At 46.2% G+C, this 20,742-nt stretch overlaps 1 protein-coding gene across 3 annotated transcripts in view; it reads right to left on the bottom strand.

The window, feature by feature from the left end:
- The window catches only part of OPHN1 (oligophrenin 1), a 683,898-nt gene that overhangs the window by 358,852 nt on the left and 304,304 nt on the right, over nucleotides 1-20,742 (bottom strand). For all 3 annotated transcript variants that reach the window (XM_078640140.1, XM_078640141.1, XM_078640142.1), the window contains exon 4: nucleotides 10,214-10,285. In XM_078640140.1, the coding sequence (XP_078496266.1) occupies nucleotides 10,214-10,285 (72 nt within the window). The remainder of the gene's footprint in view (nucleotides 1-10,213; nucleotides 10,286-20,742) is intronic.

Raw genomic sequence — 20,742 nt, forward strand, 5'->3', positions numbered from 1 at the left:
GAGCCCTAATCATTTTCTCCGCTTGAAGGATTGTTTCGTGGGGCGATGCTGATTTTTACTCCCGTATGTTTGTGAATGTGTGTATTTTAAATATATTTCCTCTCTCTAAAATACCTAGTTTTACGGATATTATCGGCACTCGGCTGGAAAGACGTTTCAATGGTGTTTGGTGTATTTTTTTTTAAAGGCACTCCATCTATGCTTTAATCTGGGGGATTTGCGTCGCTCCCCACACCCCCTCTAACTGAGGAAGGGGTTGTGGTGGGGCAGAGCGCTCTAGCAGTGTTCTACGTGAGGGTTTTTCTGACTTTTTATTGGTGTAAACCCTACAAACCAGGCTTGTCTGTGTCGCAACACTGCTAAATCAATGAATTATGTTTTCATGTGATATTGACCTGTTACTGATCTGGTGCTAACAAGTGACTCCTGTCCCTGCCTGCTGCTGACCCTGCTGGCGCCGTGGACCACGAGATTGGGAGGCTCTATTCATCCATTCATCCACCCAAGATCGCCCAGGGAGATGCTGACACATGAAGAGGCTTCGGAGGACCATGGTTGAGAAGGCCAGCAAGTTTCTCTTGATTTTGGTCGGCTCCGTGTTTTTCATGCTGATCCTCTACCAGTATGTGGGGCCGTGTGTGAACTTGGGTTCCCCCAGCCGGTACCCCCAGGAGGACCTGGACCTCTTTCCCACCCCGGACCCGAACTACGTGAAGAAGTACTACTTCCCGGTGCGTGACCTGGAGCGGGCTCTGTCTTTCGACATGAAGTGCGATGACGTGATCATCTTCCTGCACATCCAGAAGACTGGGGGCACCACTTTCGGCGCCACCTGGTCCAGAACGTGCGCTTGGAGGTGCCCAGCGACTGCTACCGGCCCAACCGCAAGGAGATCTGGCTCTTCTCACGCTTTTCCACGGGCTGGAGCTGCGGCCTGCACGCAGACTGGACCGAGCTGACCAGTTGCGTGCCCACCCCCGCTCACATGTGCACTCATATTTTAGTGAACTGTTTTTTCACCCTCTCTGTCGATCCTACCCAGACCTTATACCACCTGTACCGTCTCACAGCCCCTAATGAACTTTGACCCACCCAGGCCTCTTGCTTCTAAGCCCCCGCCACCCCCTCCTCCCATGCGGAGTGTCATTGCGCTCCAGCTGTTTAACGGCTAACAATGCTCCCACACCCCTGCGACCATCTAGCGTGTGTTTTCAGGCCTTTAATTCTATTACGGCCCCATTGTGCGCTGTTTGGATGAGCCCTGATGGGCTCAGCCCACTGTTTGCAAAGAGGAGCCCTTGAGATGCCGTGGGCCAGTGAATCCTAATCTACTCTCACTGGGGACAGCTCGGGCCATGTTGCAAATACCCCACCCCCTAGTGTTTCTAACCGTCAGTGTTTGCCAGCCATTACTCGTATATCTTCATGGCTCCGAAATCCCACTTGCTGCCTAGCACCACCTTTTGCAGACCCCGACCCGCTCTTTTCAGAGGCGGACCCATTTTCCTGCCTGTCCCATTACCGGTGTACAATTTTCCCATTGCCACATTTCTATGCTTGGACAGGGACAGGCGTTTGCCAGCGCTGGCCTCCGTAGTTGTGCGAGGTGTTTCCTCACCTTGATTACATTTTGTTTCTGATTCACATATCTACAGTTGTGTACAGGCTGTTCTGATAGCTCAGTGGTTGAGTGTCCTCTGAAATGGTTTGCAATGAAGCTGCAAGTACACATTCGCAGCCTTTCTTTTGCCTGAGCAGAGGTTGGCAGCAGGAGTGACGTGCTGTTGAGTCATTAAAGCGCCTAGAGACTGTTCCGGAACATGCACAGATACAGAGCCGTATAGCGCCCTTTTGTTTTCATTCCCCGTGTGTTCTTTCTGCCTCCTGTATATTGCCGTCTCAGAGCGTCGGGTGGGGTGGGAGGATGGGTTCGGGGTGGTTCCTTTGTCTTAGCGGCACGTGTTGTCCATGTCCTTGACCCACATTGCTGCTTTCCGTTCATCGGAGGGTATCGAGGGGGCATAGGTATTTTTCAGTGCCCTCCCCCATCCAGTTCGGTCGAGCCCCCCTCAAATTATCGTGCCTGCCTCTACGGTACATGGAGCAGGGCGGAACCAAGTAAATGCCCCAAATACGGTGTTCATCCGGTGCTGGGGAGTGTCACCAGTCTCCACCGGTATACTGAAGTATTCGGACACAGAAACCTCGATTATCGGTAAAAAAAAAGTGCTGCTGTGGTGTATGTCCCATCCCCCTCATCGTCCTGTCCAGCCCTCATCGTCCTGTCCAGTCAGCTGAGATTCAAGCTCCATCGCAGCAGTACGCAAGAGTATATAACTTGCATTACCCACACCCAAAGCTGCCTGAAACACCCTGTCCGAGATTGCTGCTTCACTGCACGGCCCACACTGGTTTGTCTTTGTAAATGGTTTTAAACTACTGTGTTGGGCTCTCGAAGAACTGACAAGCTGTGCATGTTGTCATTCTCCCCAAAATGACCTCTAACGCGTGCTTTCAGCCTGGTCCTTATTTTTGGAGGAGTGAGCGCACGTGGGAGTAAACTGCCAATGTTCTTTTCATGGCAGGGAAGTGCCCTCCGTACCCTCCCAGCAGCGGGAAAGCTGCACGCTGTGCGGGGCCGTGTGGTGTGCTGGGGTCACACTGGATGGCAGTCACATGGGGACAAATGGCGCAGTAGTATGTACAATGAGATGTAACTGAAAGCCAGTGTGATGTGGCATCAGTATGTGGGGAGAGGGTTCTCCAAAGGGATATTGTCCAGGGTTCATTTGTAGAAGCATTTTCTAGCGTTGCTTTTCCGCCTTTCTTTTTGTGTATACCGCGTCCTTGCACTTGGCTCTATACACAGGCAATAAAACAATTTGACAACTACTTGGAAAACAGTGTTCACACGAGAGTGTTTCCAAGTCACGGCAGACAGCTGGTCACTGCTCTCGAGTCCTCTGCTGTGATTTTATACCTGCCCCAGCTGTCGCGTGATGCTTAAACAAAAGTTGCTGATAGCTGCCTTTGAGCTTGAGATTGCTCCAGAGCCGAGTGTTCACAAGGGGGTGAGGGGAGGGGAGTGGGGTCAGACTGATAGCACTGAAAAACAAGACGTGCGCAAAAACAAAACCTGCCGTGGGGCGGGACTTCCGTCTTCGGAAGCTCGCGCCCACGGAGTGCCTGGACAGAAAAGCGGTGCTGGTGACGCGGGGCTCCCATGCCCAAGGGAGAGCCCCGCGGAGGCTGCAGAGTCCGGCGATGCGGTGAGTGGGGTTAGTTGGGGGGGTCTCTGTGCGTGTGCATGGGCGAGGGCGGCGGGGGGGAGGGGGTTGTCTGTGTGTGTGCGCTCGTGTGTGTGTGTGGGCGGGGGGGGGGCTGGGGAGGTGTGGTGTGTGTCTGTATGTGTGTGCTCGTGTGTGTGTGTCTCTGTGTGCGTGCGTGATCCAGATCCATGGTGACTGACTGAAGAGCCTGCCGGAATCGGAGCACGCGACCTGATCCGATTCTGGCAGGCTGCGTGCGTGCGCGTGCCAGTCTGTTGTCCCAAACCTCGTTAGTCCTTGAAAGCCAGAATGATTACAATAGGACTCCACTGCGACAATCGCTTTCGCGATTGCATCGCAGTGCGAGCCCTAAAAAGGGTGGTCACTTCCCTGTTTGCAGACAGGGAATCTCCAGGAAACAATATTTTTGCGAACAACAGTTCAGTTTCAAGCAATTATTGAGTGGGGGAGAAAGAAAACAAGCACGGCTGCTACCCTACCTATCCTCCACTGCTTGCAAAGAGAGAGAGCCTGTTGTTTCTCTGTTTGCAGACAGTGAATCTCCAAATAAAAAAAATAAAAATAAAACGAGCAATACTAGTATTTTTGGACAATCAAGCAATCAAACAAATTTTTTCGCAACTTGTCGTGGCAACACGACCTTACCCGGACCATGTGGACAGTTTCTTGTCTTCCGAATCCAGCGCCCGATCGTCCTCTTTTTCTCGTATTTCTCACGGCACTCCTGATGGTTCCCAGTCAGGACCGTAGATCACTCGAGAGAGGTCTGTTCGGAACTAGTGAAGTTCGGATGATCGGCTGCCAGACGAGGGTCTATTGGGCAAGAGCTCTCCCGATCGTTGCAGTCGTTCACTCTGTCGTCGGGACCTCTCCCACTGGATCCACAAGTCGCTGATGGGCCCCACGCTTGGGACGCCAATTGTAAAAAGTTCAATCGGGTCGGGGACAATCGATATTTGCCCGGCGGTATTGCCTCTGTGACCCTCTAGTTATTTAAATCAATGAAGAGGCAGGCGCTGGAGACTGGAAAGCAGGAAACAAGGTTTTTTATTCTCTCCGGAGGAGAACACAACGAAACGGACAGAAGGTATCGTTCTGAGGTGCTCTAACTGTATTCCTGAGGCCTGGCCTCTTATACACACATTTATGACTTTATTGTAGATTACACATACATGTTAAAGCTTTGATGTACGGAAAAGACATTCTCGGAACTCCCCTTTGGGCCCGTTCCCACACACATTTACAGTTGAAGTCCCCACCCTAGTCACAACAGGTGATGAGCATCGCGCAGCTGGATAATCCGCCGATTCACGGAATGTGGGGGGTTTGATCGGATCTCATGGGGTGGGGGCTTTGATCAACCCGGGGATTCTTTGATGGGGGAAGCTTTCTATTGTACGGGGAGGGGCAAGGATGGTATCGGCAGAGCTGGGTGTCGGCTTGGGAACGGGGAGGACAAAACGGGCACACGGGAAAAAGGGGTTTGCATCTAAGGGCCGGAGATCATGAAAGGAAAGCAGGGAGGTGTCGCGCTGGGAACAGGATGAGGGCCTGGGGCAGAGCAGCGCCGAAGAGGGGTTTATGACTCAAGGCAGGTGCAAGCAGGGGGTGGTCAGCGTGCAGGCTTAGCGAAGGCAAAGGGCTATGTCAGGGGCCAGCGGCATGCAAAAGGGTTCGTTCTGATCGGGGCATCTTAAAATGGCGGGCGCGCACGACAAAAGTGTGGCATCAGGGGAAGAGGCAAGATGGCGCAGATAATGTTCACCAGAACGTACTAATTTTCAACACAGCTTGAAACGTAGCATGTGTCTGCATCCACTTTAGGCCTTCAGACCAGACAAAATCCAGGATTGATATGGATTTTATAAACCTGTGCTGTCGTAAATAGTCTGGTGGCCTTCAATGTCAACAGGTCTTTTTTTGTGGTCATTATCGATGCAAAGCCTTCTAAGGATCTTTTTCTTTTATTGCATGGTCGGTTATCATTTGAATGACGTTTTGCACATTTTTTACGTATACAGAGAATCTTCTTTTCTTAAGTGTTTTCTGTTGGAAGGTGGATACCTGACTATGGTTCCCCAGATTTTTTGCCTTGTGTTTAGCTGGTTTTCGACTTAGTTGGCCTGGGATCCTGCTAATCAGGGCCCCAGGCTATCTGCTCTCTCTGTAAAATGGACTCCATGTACCCTAGGTACATAACTAATTGGATATTGAGTCACCTTATCAGCCCCTGACCTCCTGCTGCTGGGAGTCCTTCCAGCGAGGGAGGCTTGGACAATAGGTTTCCTGTCACTGGGAGGTGCTAGCACCACCCCAGACAGGAGATAGTGGATTGGGGCAGGGAGGGCTGAATGAAAGGAGACACTGCCTGGGGCACACAAGGTGTCCCATGCATAGGCCAGTTCAAACCGGTGCTGGGGCACTCCAGCCCCAAGTCTGGCGCGAAACTGGACAAAGGGAAAGGGGTGTAACCACCCCTTCCTGGGTCCCAGCCATAGGAGGGACCTAGCAGGTAATCCAGCCCCTTGATTTGGAATAAAGGTAGGAGCTGTGTCCCAAGACATTAGATAATCCTGACTGAAACTCTGATACGAAACTCTGGACCCTTCGACATCCTACTCGACGTCGAAGACTGAAGAATCTCCCTTGTTGTCAAGGAGTGACCACCCTGTGCAAGCAGGCACCATCAAGCCCTCAACGGTTTGCTTTGTTGTTGCTCCCGCCGGAGCTCGAACGACAAAGCCTGACAAGAACCGGGCTTCCAGACATCCAACAGCCCGATCCACAGCCGCAGCAAAGCTGAGACCCGTGGAGGCGACGAGAGAGTTGGGACCGGCCATCTTGGAAAGCCAGTGAATCGCTTTCCGTGCAACTTCTGAGGCACCCTCGAAGTTGTGAATTGGGGATTGAGAAGCCCCAGCCCGAGCATCCTTTGCACTGAAGATCACCTCTCCACACTCAACGAGTGCTGCGTGGGGCCCTTTTGCATTTTCCTGCTCGACGCGTCGGTCCGGTCACTTGCCCGTTGGCTAGTGGCCTCTGTGACGACGAATCTTTGAATTTTCAATGCTGGTCTGGTTGCTCCAGACTGGCCCTTGCTCCCCTGAAAAGGAGCAGCCCATTAGACCTTGCTGGTCTGATCCAGAAGCCATCTTCGATTCCTGCGTGGGTTGCATTTGCCAAACCATGTTGATTCCGAATCGAGAACCGACACCGCCATCAGCGAGAACCTTCGTGGGACAGTCTGTGCCCAGCTCCTGGTCGTCGTCGACACCTCCTGGTCCACATGGCGGCGGAGACAAGCTTCATGACATCACCTGATTGCAACCCGACATCGCCTGGGTCCTTCCTGGTTCCTTCCTGGTCACTGGCTAGTGACCCAGACTTTGTCCCCTCTGCTTCCAGGTACTCTACATCTTCGATCCACCCTTGGATCCAACCAGACTCTTCTCTCCTGGTTGCCTGCAGCATCTTTTCTCCAAGGCTCCATAGAACTCCACGACGAAACCCGACACACTTTAACACCTATGCACCCGCTTCCTGTGGGTGAGGTAACGCGAGTACTGCGGTGCTCCTGTAAAGAGTAACTCTCCTAGTGTCCTAGTTTTAAGTGGTTAAGTTCTAGTCCAGTCGGAAGACTTCCAAATCTGTAACTTTCTAACTTTATGCACCCATTGACTTCTATAGGTGCAAGCGTGTGCATTTAGACACTGCACCCGCATCCTGTGGGCACCTGCTCCCTAACTATCGTTAGTCCAGTGTAGCCCCAGCGATTCCCAAGGCCCTAGGCCTTACCATTGTTCATGACGTGGTTCTTATACCACTATTTTAGTATATGGTTTAGCAGGCCACCAGGGCCTATCCATATTTGTGCAACTTTTGTATGTTATATTAAGTTACTTGTTATACGCTTGTGCTCCTGTGCTCATAAAGAGTTAAGGGGATTAATTTAGAAATAAATACATATATATTTTGAATATATAACCTGTGTGGTGTCCTTTCATTTGGTATTAAAAGGTTTGCATGTGGTAAAACAGCTGGCTTCACATGCCCTCTTGAGTTTAGCCTAAGACTGATTTTGTCCATGCTACCACTAGGATAGCTGGTCTATAAGGTTGACTTTACAACCATCACCATAAGGGTTGTTTGGACTGGTGCAAGGTGCTCACTTGAATAGTGAACATCATATACCAGGCCAACTTCTCACATTTTCCAGCTCCATTTTTAGTATATGATGGGGTAGCAGCTAGCACTATATCAAATAAATCTAATTAAGGAATAGTATAAATATCATTTTCTGTTTGGATTCGAGGAAATGTTTGGTATTTTCAACTAATTACCCAATCTCAAGTAATTGTAATGCGAAACAGCTTTTTATGAATCTTCTTGATAAATAAAAATACACGTTTAGCAATGTGGTTAGGAACTGTAAATAATCAGTGGATGTTGGTGGACTCTGTGAAATTCAGGAAGCTAAATACATTTATCTTTCTGTACTTCCTGAACATTTCATAAAAAGTCGGCATAATCTATCTACAAAATGAGAGATACATGCTATGTGCTAAAAGAGCAGAGCCAGCACACACAGAGAGCGATGAAAAAAAGTTCTACTTTGTGATGAAAACGGTCAACTCTTGATGTCCAAAGTCCTGTAATACTAAAAAGGGTACAGAGCTTTATATAAAAGTTACATTACATAATTGATGACGGCGATGCCGCTGAGAGAAGAGCAATACATTCTTTAAAAAAAACACAATTTTTAATCAAGTGAAGGTGTTTCATTGTGAAACCCCCGAAATGTTGAGACAAAGCTTAAACTAAAGAACATTATGGTTAGATCTCACAATTAAAAAAACTCTCAAATTGCCTATAACCAAGGTAACCATAAATAGCCCAATGAAGAGTGGAATAAAACATTAAGTTTGGATGCATTTAAATTTGAGATGATGACCATAGCAATATAAATGTATTAATAAAATAGTCAGGGTTCGCAATTTAGATTCACAATGTATATAAATTACACAAATCTCGTAAACAAATTGATACCAACTTTGTAATAATGAAAGGAGCAGAGGTCCCAAAATGTATAAGTCATATCTGTGTCTTATTTTCCACAATTCACAGAATCTAGAATCTCTCCCTCTCTTTTCTAGCTACCAAGGGCCATGAAAAGGGGATAACACTGGCACACACGATTATCAACTTGCCACTGAAATCACAAGCCTTCCCTTCTTAAGAAACGGAATTTACATCCACACATATTTACGCACTACTGCTTCCCTGCTATGGTCTGAACGCTACTTTTATTTTTTTCCTTCTTTTCTTTTCTTTTCTTACTCTCCCACCTCCTCGATGCCTCTGTGGCGTATGTTTGCGCTTAATAAGTATTTCATAGTCTCTACATTTTTAGAACAGGTCGCAGCTAGCCTGCTCAAAAAAGTCTGCTGTCAGTACTCATACGTGTTAAAGAATCACCAACCTCTAGATGTGGTTTAGGTTATACTGTTGCAAGTAATAAATAAAATAAAAATCTTTGAATACAATATCAAACTAATAGCAAGCCTCGAAAAAATCCTGTGATTTTGTATAAGCAATTAAAAATATATAGATAGGGTAGAATAATTTGCATTCTGGTGTAATAATACCTTCTTCGGGTTCTAGTGGTGTTAGACATTCATTGGCTTAGGCTGTAATGTTCTATAAGCTTGTGTCTGGAAGCTCTTGAAGGTGCCATATGAACCATCCGTATCGCCCCACCCAGCTGTCACTTAGCAGAGAGAAGCAGACGCAGGAAACAGATGAAGAAATGACTGGTTGCACTTTGGGTTATTTTCAACACATCAAACTCCAGTCTTCACCTGCCGGAAGTACCAGCTAGTTAAAATGCTACATGGCATGGTGAGCTGGTTGCAAACACTGACAAATCAAGGTCTGTGGGGTCTGCCAAGAGGTAGTGTGTAGCCAGTGGTGAACTTTGGAGCAAACTCTTGCAAACACAATATTAAAGCAGGGTGTGGTAGTACAGTGTTATTTGCAGACAGTACACTTTCCATTGAAATGGCAACACAAATTGTGCCGACCGGCAGTTTTTCTGATAAATCTATACGGCGGACAAATAATGCGTTTAAATAGATTCCAACATGTATTTATCATTTGCACATCCCCAAGTAAACTGTCTTGATTTGTTTTGAACCATTGAAATATTGGTTTCCATCACACTTCAAAATGACAAAAATGTGCTTCATTTGTGTTTTCCTAACTGCTGATATTTTCTGAAATACTTGTATGGTTCAAATACACTTATTTCAATATTGCTGTGTGTTAAAAAAAAACATGGATACTACAGCCTTTCTTTTAACACCCCCCGTACCCGAGAAAGATTGGCAAAGTGTTCAGTTTACAAAATCCTCGAATTTCGCAGTAAAAGAAAGAAAAGTAAACACCAATCCTCATGTTAAAAGACTACCAGCAATTTGTCAGATGATATAGCCTTATATTTGACGTCTGACTTTCAACGAATGTGATAAGGTAAAAAAACAAAACAATGTAAAGGCATTTCTATTGCTCATTCACCTTCTGAACACTAGCTAGGTTATTTTGGAGGTGCTGCAGCACCCCGCACTCCTACTTCCAGCACCTATGCATGTGATAACATACAAAGGATGGGTAACTCCAACTCCAACCAGATATAAAACCACAGCTCTCTGGTTCCTTCCTTTTAAAACAAAAGGAAAAGGCACATGCAAATGTTACCAGGCTCAGACCGACACGTTGAAGATTCTCTATTTTGCGCATTCGCTGACGTCAAGAGCTTGAACCATTTCATAGGAGGATCTGCTTTTTCAACGATAAACGCAGGAAGAAAAGTTCATTGATCAACAGAAAAGAAACACAAACTTGACAACAGTTGCACAAAATCTTACCTTTGTGAGTCCAATCTGCTCTTTACGGAAATTTTCTAACGGCTTGATCAACAAATTGTCAGCGTTTTGTAGCTGCAAAAGGAGAAGGACAGTAAGTTACAGTTGTGCTGAAGGCGCGCCCCCCCCCCACAGTCCACTGGTACCAAACTAACTTATAAAGCATCATAATCACACATGGGTACAACCTTTTTTTTGAGCATACATAACAGTAATACCTAATTTTAATTTAAATTCCAAGGCAAACTAGGCAAATATTTGAAAAGGTGGTATATCCAGTTTTGGTGAAGGCAGCAGGTGAGCCTACTCTATGACACAACAGTGCAAAAATAAAATGCAAGAAGAATGAAAATGAGACACAGACATTAAATTCAAATACAAGTAAAATGCAATGAAAAGCAAATTAAAACGACTTCTTGATAATCTTTATTTCTGTAAGTTATTTTATAGCATAACCTTCCAGGCAGGCCGGCGGGGAAGCGGTGTAGAGAGGGGCGAGTTCTAAGGGCCTTATTCAGTGTTTGGCTGATGCAGATACCTGCCAAAAAGTGTCAGCTGTCCCTTCCACACTATTTAGAGCAGATACAGGCTCTGTACTCTCTAAAGGGGGCAGACCGAACATCTGCCGCTTATCCGCGGATGTCCAGCATCTGCCAAACTCCAACGAGCGCTCTAGGTTTCTTCCTCAACTACTGGAGGCAGTGGGGCGTCTTAAGAGGCATGGCAGTGTGTTCCAGGGAGTGGATGTGCAAAAATAGAGAGTCTGCCTTCTGACTCCTTATCTGACCGATTTCTAGATGTCTAGGCTAGCTTGGAAGAATCTCTGGTTTTTGGTGGCGACCAGACATGGTCATTTTGTAAGTGAGAGAGTTTGAGTTCATTAAAAGTTTTACTTCATAGATAAACACAAGTTACTGCATCGAGAAAAGACAAGATGATGCTACAGAACTGCTAGGTGACACCCCAAATTCAAATGAATGTCAAGCAAATGACCTTCAACATGGAGAAGCCTAGTCACTATCCAGTAAATCATAAACCACATAATACTGGAAAATATTATAATTTATAAAACCGTGTTGCAGAATTGTAAACAAAGAGTCTAATGCAATTAAAACATTTTAAAAAAGTAAAAATAAATAAAGGCACAATGAAAGAAAGAATGAAAGAGAAAAGAAATCAAAATACTAGAAAGAGGATAGTAAGGTGAATGAGGTCAATCGGAAGAGGAGACAGAGAAAAGGAAGAAAGGGGTGCAAGAGTGAGAATGAAAAAGTTATGAACAATAAACTACAAAAAGAATAAAAGAAAAGAATAAAAAAGAAGAGTAAGATAGGACAGGAATTTGACAGAACAGGGGTAAAGTAGAGCAAGACAGTAATGTGAACACGAGTGAGCTTGAAAAGTACTGCAAGAGAGAATGACTGAGGCAAAAAATGAGAGAGAACACATGGAAAACAGACAAAACAACCGGGACACGAGAGAACGGGACAAAATGTACACAGAATTGAAAAAAGTACTGCAGAAACAATAGGAAGAACATGACAAAGAATAAAACTTAGAAATAAAATAAACACGAGGAAACACAAGTGAATCCAAATTGGTCTCATAGGGAGAAAATAGAAGGCTATGCTACGAGATAAACAACAAAAGTGTAGAAAATGAGAATTAATATGATGAAGTAGAAACATTAAAAAATAACATAAATTAGAAAGATCAGAACAGGGATTAATAAATACGAAATGAAATATATACTAACCCAGTGAAACTGAAAATGAAAGAAAGGAAGTGGGTTCCAAGAAAGGAACATTTTGAGATTTCGAAAAAAGGGAAGCAAGAAAACGAAAGAAGAAACATGTGAGAAAGAAACAAAATGAGAGAACAACATTAATGCAAAGTAAGAAAATCACAACCAAGAGCATAGTAATGAAACAAAAACAAAATTAAGAAGGGATGTCTCCGTGAAAATAAGGAAAAATAGAAAACTGTAAAAAGATAGCAAAAGCGGGAAGTATAATTCTGTGTTTCTAGCAGTAAAATCATGTGTCGGGATTCAGGGCATGTGAGGACATGGAGAATGGCCTCTAGTGAAGCAGCAAATGCCTGGCACAGGCTGAAAGCTCCAGTGTTCCCATAGATTTAGCAGAGCCCTCCACTGCTTTCTGGAACTGGAAGAACTCTCCTAATGATGGACGAGGTCTTGAGGCAAAGAGCAACCCATGGCAGAGAAGTGAAGGCACCACCACACTGCAACCACAGGGGCGAGGCAAGCGGCAACTGGGGAAAAGCTGCTGAATGTAGCAACATTAATCAAGTCTCTGCTTCCTGCAGCTTCACATCCCCTGCTCATGCTTTATAAAAAAAAAATGAGGCTATGGTGGCTCGTTGTCGTTGTATATGGTTAATGGCCAGCAGAAAGAGAGAGAACTGGAAAAGGGGGGGTTCGGTCAAGCACACTTTTGGTGCAGAGAGGAAGGTTATGCTTATGACCTCACATATTACATATCTTGTGACGTTCTGTGACATCATTTATGATGACATCATGGATAACATTATCCAATGAGTGTGTTAATTTGTTTTATAGTTGACATAGTGGCGGGTAACTACCATATTACTCTTCTACCTCATTTTCTACAGTCTGTGTCCAGCTAATCGGTCTAAGTGTTTATAAAATGCATATGCTACTAATACATCATAGGTGTGTAGATGTAGTAATTAAGTTATACATCTTTGTATGAAGAATAACTCTGTGTGCAGGTGACGACTTGTGTTGATTATGTTCCACACTGGTTTTCTGGAACTGCAGAAAAAGTTTCCAGCAGGGCAAGATTCTACATACTACATACTAAATATTGTAAGCAGCCTTGAGTTATTAGACAGAATTGTCTCGGCATGAACATTTCTACATAACATAGAAGTCTGTGTGCACAAGTTACAACCTATATACTTGTGCTTGCTTTGCTTCAGAAAAAGGGCTACCTATAAAGTTTTCACCACAGTATGAATGCTGCAGGTAGCCTTTAGCACCTTCAGACCTTGGTTGTTTTAAGTGAATAGACTCTGTTTTGATAAGTGTTGCATAGAGTGTACACTGTTCTCAGTACAGTATTTAAATACACTGTGGTGTATTTCTCATGAGAGGTTCACTGCCTGCAGTGGTACAGAGTAAACTCTTTCCATAGAGTAAACAGTGTTAAAAGTAGTCACTTTTCTACTTTTATCCACCTCTTTTCTCAATGTGGGTTCAGTGACTGGCAGGTGTTTGACACAGGAAAAGACTGTCCATAGTAGGGCATTAGTTGTGAAATAGGGCTTCAATAGCTGGAGGAACTTGGTTTTCCCCGAACAGTTTTATTTTTTAATACATTTTTTATTGATGCAAGGGAGATCAACATAATTCATTAATACATAACAGCCATTACACCTTTACAAATTCAGATAGGAGTTCAGATCATTGATGTTAAAAAATTGAAAAACGTAAAGATATACCTACCGCCTTCATTGAGGATTATATACATATGGAAATTTGCAAAAAGCCACTCTAAGCGTAATATCAATCTTTAATCATTAAATGCCAAACAGCCGTAAACTTCATAAATGACCGTTACCCTCTGGTTTTTGTATAACACAGAAAACACAGAGGGTCTATCAGCTTAATTATATAGCTGGACTGTCAGTCCGAGTCACCAGGATCTCGGGGTGTATAAATCACATGAAGACAGCATAATTCAATATACGGTGAACACCATGTGTATAGGAAAAGCCAACACAGCGCAGATCATTCATACATGGCTGACAAATCCAGAACAATTAGTGAAGGGTTTCCATCACATAGACTCAGTGATCAGTCCTATCATTTGGCCAAACCCAAGTGCATGTCAGTCTGGTCACCTGATCATTGGGACAGCAAACACCGCACCATCTATTGCTGGTTAAGGATTTGGTCCACCAACATACGCGAACCGTCAATGATGGCTGATCCTTGATGGTCAAGTGAATAGCAGTGCAACAAAGAAATAGTGACTTTAAAATAGGATGGAGTGTCCTCCTACTAATAACTTTATTCTGCGGACGAACCACACCTCTTAGTTAAAAACCAAGAACAGTGCAAGAGAGACAGTCAAACAAATATCTGTCTGATAACGGGCCAACATGTTTCTGCCTATCGGGTATACAATCCCATGGCATTCGTCAGGGCCTCTATTCTTTCAATAGTTGCACAAGTAGTAGTGAAACAAAAGAAACACCACCACCACCAAAGTGAGAGAAATAAAAAAATAGAAAGGTTGAATACGGTACAACCTGTAACAACCGCAGACATTAGCCCTCCATGTCAATAAGGAAATACAAATTCCTCCATGGTAGGGAGAAGGACCTCACCTCACCTGGACCTTGCTTAGGTTGTACGAGGCCCTGCGCTATCCGTCGGTACCTCAAGCTTCCATCTGAGACTTGGGGGAGACCCTCTGGTTTTTGCCAAAGCCTTTTCTCTCTCGAAGATCTCCACCAGAATAGCCCACCATTCAGCTATACTGCTAGAGTGTGGAGAAATCCAAGCCCTAGAGAAAGCAAGCAAACCAGTAACTAAAATAATAGCAATAAAATCTCTTTGTGCCTGATTAAACTTGGCCTTATATCCAAGCACGATGTCTCTTGTAGTAAATACTATATCTAAATCAAGGAGAATTTTAAAAATATGTTTAATTCCCTGCCAAAATACCAACAGCGAAGGGCATGTAGCAAATATATGTATAATATTAGCAGCGTGCAGTCCGCATTTTGGACAATTCATCTTTTTACTAAAATATTGTCCACCTTGCGCTTGTCAACTAGCTATTTTTCATGGGATATAGTACAGCATCTAGATAGTCCAGAACTGCTGAAGCTTTAAATTAATTGAGCATACAGCCACCTTAGGATTGTGAATGCATAGGTTACCGCTGTAGGGAGAATCTCAATTTCCAGCATCCTACTCCATTTTGAGACTAAGTGTATACATGGATAAATTCTATCCGGAGATAGATATTTATATACTTTTTGGATTGTATGCTTCTGAGGTATCTTCACTTAGCAAGTCAGTATGTCATATGCTGCTATGGATTTAACCCCCTGTGATCTCCAAAAGAAGTCTCCAATTTGTAAATACTTATAGTAGTACTGGTGTAGGAGTCCAAACATATTTTTTAAGTTTTGAAAAGTTTTAAAGCCATTACAGTCATAAAGGTAATAATGGATTATCCCATAGACTGAACCCATCGTGATATACTGGAAGAGAATACCCAGCACAGATTTCTCACCAGATACTAGCCAAGTCCCTAAGTGTGTTAAAACGGACTCGCTTAAAGTAGTTTGGGTCGTGTATCCGGTAAAGAAACCTACTGCTATCATACCCTAGAAGTAGCTGGTGGCTAAACTCTTGACCCTCACTAAACAGTAAACTATGAATGAGGCCCATAAAGGCCGCCCAATAGTATAATAGTATAATTTAATTTAAAATCGGGAAGTTGGAGGCGCCCCTGGCTATACGGAAAATTTATAAGCTTAATAGCACGGAATGCTCGTTTATACCCCCAAATAAAACTACCTTTTACCCCTTCTAGTTTTTAGGGCTCGGCCTACGCATCACGAAGTGGGCGGAGCTTCGAGCTCCTAATGGTAAAGAAAAAAAAAGGTATCTCTAGGGCTCTGGCCAGACACATTCCTTAGTGTTTTCTGGCATCTGCCTAGTGATTCGTCTTCGCTGTGCTGTGTATTTAGTAGCGTTGACGTGATAGGCTGTAAGTAATTTACGCGTGCCCGATGTGGCATATTCTGTGCGAGAACGAGCACGGCAGAGTGATTAATCTTAATTAGGAGCTGTCAGAGTGCCCGTGTAATGCAAGCCAGATGGTGCGAGCACGTTCACCATTGCATTGCATACAAAAAAGTTCAAGTTGTATTCAGGTCTCTGTGTCGTGGTGTTGTAAGGAGAATTAATGCCTTACAGCGGACATTGTTCAGCCAGTGTGTGTTTAACGTGGATAGTGTCTGTTCGGGTGCCTAAAGTCGCCGTGTGGTACTCGTGACATTGATTTCTGTGTTTCTTGCAGCACGCTGTGCGTGATGTGTCTCTGTCTGATAATTATGCATAGAGTTGGTGCGCTGTCGCACAGCGCGCCCCTCTTTGATGTCTCGCCTTCTCCATCAGCAGCCTGTCACTCTGCACAGACAGAGACGGATACTGTGTTTTTGTTTGTGTTCGGCGTGCCGATGAGCGTGGCTTTACTTTGCATTCGGGTGTTTTATTTCTCCGTGTTGTTCGTTGATACACATTTTACTGTCGTTTCCACACAATTTTAGTGAGCCACCAACACAATCCAGGTGTTACCGTAGGCGTTTTAAAACGAAACAGAAACCCCGATACATCTGTCTGGGTGCGTCCATTGAGATGAGAGCAGAATCTTCAGTCATTCGAAAGCTGTCGATTTTTTTTCCGGTATCTTTCATGTCGTCCAAATGTTAAAGGCAATAAAACCGTGCCCCGGGGAATATGTCGTTCGACGGCTCCCTCCAGACGTTTTTACGGGTTCCAGCAATCGAATTTAATGCTGTATTTTTCCTCTTCATATCAGGAATTTTATTTAGATTCACACGAGGGATTTCTTTTAAATTCAAGGTTTAATTTTCGGGTACTGCTGTGGGGACATGTGTGGGCATGTGGAAAATATTTCTGTGTGAAATGGGAGAGAAAGAAAAACTTAAACAAAGCATATATTTATAGATATATACATATATTAGTTTTACATTTATGTATTATTTCGCGTTTGGAGGGACGGTTACGAGAAAACAGGAAAATCATATACTTTGAATACAGAAATGATACATATAAATAATGGCCAATTATACAAATAAGCCTTTGAAGCGTGCTCGAAGTGACGCGCCGAAATAACTGTGACGCGCCTACTGTGTCTTCGATGACATGGAGGGAAATGTGTAAATAATGCAACTGGAAGGCTGCGTGTGACGTCACTGCATCATTGGGGCGCTTGACAGGAGCAGCCAGATAAACACTGGCGCGTCACACAGCAGGAGAGGTGGTGGCTGTCTCTCGCCTACTTTAATTAGCACTTTATTTGCAATGTTCGGTTCCCGACGCTTTGCTCATTCTATGCGCTAGCCGAATAAAGCTTTTAAGTGAGTGGTTGAACACTTTTTGGTATTTCCAGACAAAAATCGATATCAAAAGAAATACTTAATATAATCTGTTTTTTGTGATGGTTTTTAAGTGAGAATAAAATAGAATACTAAGTAATGCCACAGAGATCCCGCTGTATTTGGTTAGTGTCTTTCGTTTATTTTATGCTGATTTCAAGTTGTATTCAGGTCTCTGTGTCGTGGTGTTGTAAGGAGAATTAATGCCTTACAGCGGACATTGTTCAGCCAGTGTGTGTTTAACGTGGATAGTGTCTGTTCGGGTGCCTAAAGTCGCCGTGTGGTACTCGTGACATTGATTTCTGTGTTTCTTGCAGCACGCTGTGCGTGATGTGTCTCTGTCTGATAATTATGCATACTGTTGGTGCGCTGTCGCACAGCGCGCCCCTCTTTGATGTCTCGCCTTCTACCATCAGCAGCCTGTCACTCTGCACAGACAGAGACGGATACTGTGTTTGTTTGTGTTCGGCGTGCCGATGAGCGTGGCTTTACTTTGCATTCGGGTGTTTTATTTCTCCGTGTTGTTCATTGTGTGGCAGTTGTACCTCTGTGTTGTTTCTTTCACGCGCTCTGACAGCTCACGTTTTGCAGTGGTAGTGCAGAGTGGTAGTGCAGAGTGCAGAGTGGTAGTGCAGAGTGCAGAGTGGTAGTGCAGAGTGGTAGTGCAGAGTGGTAGTGCAGAGTGCAGAGTGGTAGTGCAGAGTGGTAGTGCAGAGTGGTAGTGCAGAGTGGTAGTGCAGAGTGGTAGTGCAGAGTGCATAGTGGTAGTGCAGAGTGCAGATTGAGAGTGCAGAGTGCAGATTGAGAGTGCAGAGTGCAGATTGAGAGTGCAGAGTGCAGATTGGTATTGCAGAGTGCAGAGTGGTAGTGCAGAGTGCCTAAAACACATTGCCATTTACAATGCCATTATCTCTAACTTAAAACAAACCCGAGCCCCACAGGCAGCAGAGGTGCAAGCTTCTCACACTCACAAGAAGGACATCACAGGCAGTAACGGTGCAATATTCTCACACTCACAAGGAGATCACTGGCAGTACACACCACATGAACACACTCCATAACACATAGCAACAAAACATTGGCATTTACAATGCCATTAGCTCAAACTCAAATAAATCCGAGCCCGATTGCATTTCTAATGCTTGTTATAAAAAGGAGTTAGTAACTCTTAAGGGTATAGAGAGAAATAAATATAAAAATTTAGGGAGTATCATCATATTTATAATATTGCACCTCCCAATTATACTTATAGGTAGTTTATACCAGCTTCTTAATTTCTTGCTAACAACAACATCTTGTAACAGAGTATCATAGTTCAGCCTTAATATGTGTTTAAAGTGGGGCGTAACACAGATTCCTAAGTAAGTCACCTCAAGACATCTCCCAGCTATATGCCTACCTGGTTCAAAGTTCAAAAGCACCTGGATTTTAATAGGGTTCAACTTCTATCCAGAAAAAGAAAAAGAACCTGCTTGCAGGCAGGTCGCCCCCACTCCACTGCTCGTCACCTGACTGGCTGGTTGCCTGGTTCCTGCCTCCTTGCTGCATGCCTCCTTGTTCCTGGGTTTCATTTCCCCTCCTCTCTGCCCTGCGTGCCAGTTCCACCCCAGCCCCCCCACCGCTCTTGATCCCGGCCATTTCCTGCTGCTGCCTCCCTGCGGCCCCGCCTCCCTGCACACCCATTGACCTCCCAGCTGCTCCTCCCTGCCAAGCCACCTCATATGCAGGCCAAGAAGGGGCCGCACAGCGGCCGCGCCCCGGGGGCGCGCCGCTGGAAAGCCCGTCTGCGCCCGTCCGCGCCTGGACCATGCCCAGCACCAGAACCCCTGGACCCCGCGAATGCCATGACACCAGAATCCACTACGACGCAAGCACCCTCCACGCACTCAACGCCGGCCGAAACCACACCTGCTTCCAGGCCGCCCCGAAACGGACCCACGGACCCTTCTCCTGCCGCACTTGCAGCTCCACCTGCGACAGAACCACCAAACCCCCAAGGACTGGACCCAGCCACCTCTGCTGCATACTCCTCAACACACGCTCCGCACACAAACATGGCGTCGAGCTCTGGGATCTGCTGACACCTGCGCCCCAGGCGTGGCCTTCCTGACTGAGACCTGGTGGAACGACTCCTCGGCGCCAGCTATCGCCATCCCGGGCGGCTAAAAGATCACCCGCAGGGATCGCGCCAACGGAATCGGAGGAATAGCCATTGTCCACAAGTCCACCCTCAAGGTCGCCACCCACGCAGACGAAACTCTCAACACCGCCGAACACCTGCATTTCCGGATACACACCGACCCCAACACCACCCTCAGAGGAACACTCATCTACAGACCCCCCCGGGCTCAGTTCAGCGACTCCATCGCCAACCTCGCCAGCACCCACGCACTCGCCTCCACTGACTACATCCTCCTCGGGGACCTGAACTTCCACCTCGAGAACAACGACGACGCCAACTCCGCCACCCTGATCGACAACCTTGCCAACCTCGGCCTCAGACAACTTGTCACTGCACCCACCCCCGCCCCCCTTTGACCTCCCAGCTGCTCCTCCCTCCCAAGCCACCTCATATGCAGGCCAAGAAGGGGCCGCACAGCGGCCGCGCCCAGGAGGCGCGCCGCTGGCAAGCCCGTCTGCGCCCGTCCGCGCCTGGACCACGCCCAGCACCAGAACCCCTGGACCCCGCGAATGCCATGACACCAGAATCCACTACGACGCCAGCACCCTCCACGCACTCAACGCCGGCCGAAACCACACCTGCTTCCAGGCCGCCCCGAAACGGACCCACGGACCCTTCTCCTGCCGCACTTGCAGCTTCACCTGCGACAGAACCACCAAACCCCCAAGGACTGGACCCAGCCACCTCTGCTGCATACTCCTCAACACACGCTCCACGCGCAAACATGCCGTCGAGCTCTGGGATCTGCTCGACACCTGCGCCCCAGACGTGGCCTTCCGGACTGAGACCTGGTGGAACGACTCCTCGGCGCCAGACATCGCTATCGCCATCCCGGGCGGCTAAAAGATCACCTGCAGGGATCGCGCCAACGGAATCGGAGGAATAGCCATTGTCCACAAGTCCACCCTCAAGGTCGCCACCCACGCAGACGAAACTCTCAACACCGCCGAACATCTGCATTTCCGGATACACACCGACCCCAACACCACCCTCAGAGGAACACTCATCTACAGACCCCCCCGGGCTCAGTTCAGCGACTCCATCGCCAATCTCGCCAGCACCCACGCACTCGCCTCCACGGACTACATCCTCCTCGGGGACCTGAACTTCCACCTCGAGAACAACAACGACGCCAACTCCGCCACCCTGATCGACAACCTCG

This window comes from Lissotriton helveticus, chromosome 4_2, assembly GCF_964261635.1.
Source record: "Lissotriton helveticus chromosome 4_2, aLisHel1.1, whole genome shotgun sequence".
NCBI classification, from domain to species: domain Eukaryota; kingdom Metazoa; phylum Chordata; class Amphibia; order Caudata; family Salamandridae; genus Lissotriton; species Lissotriton helveticus.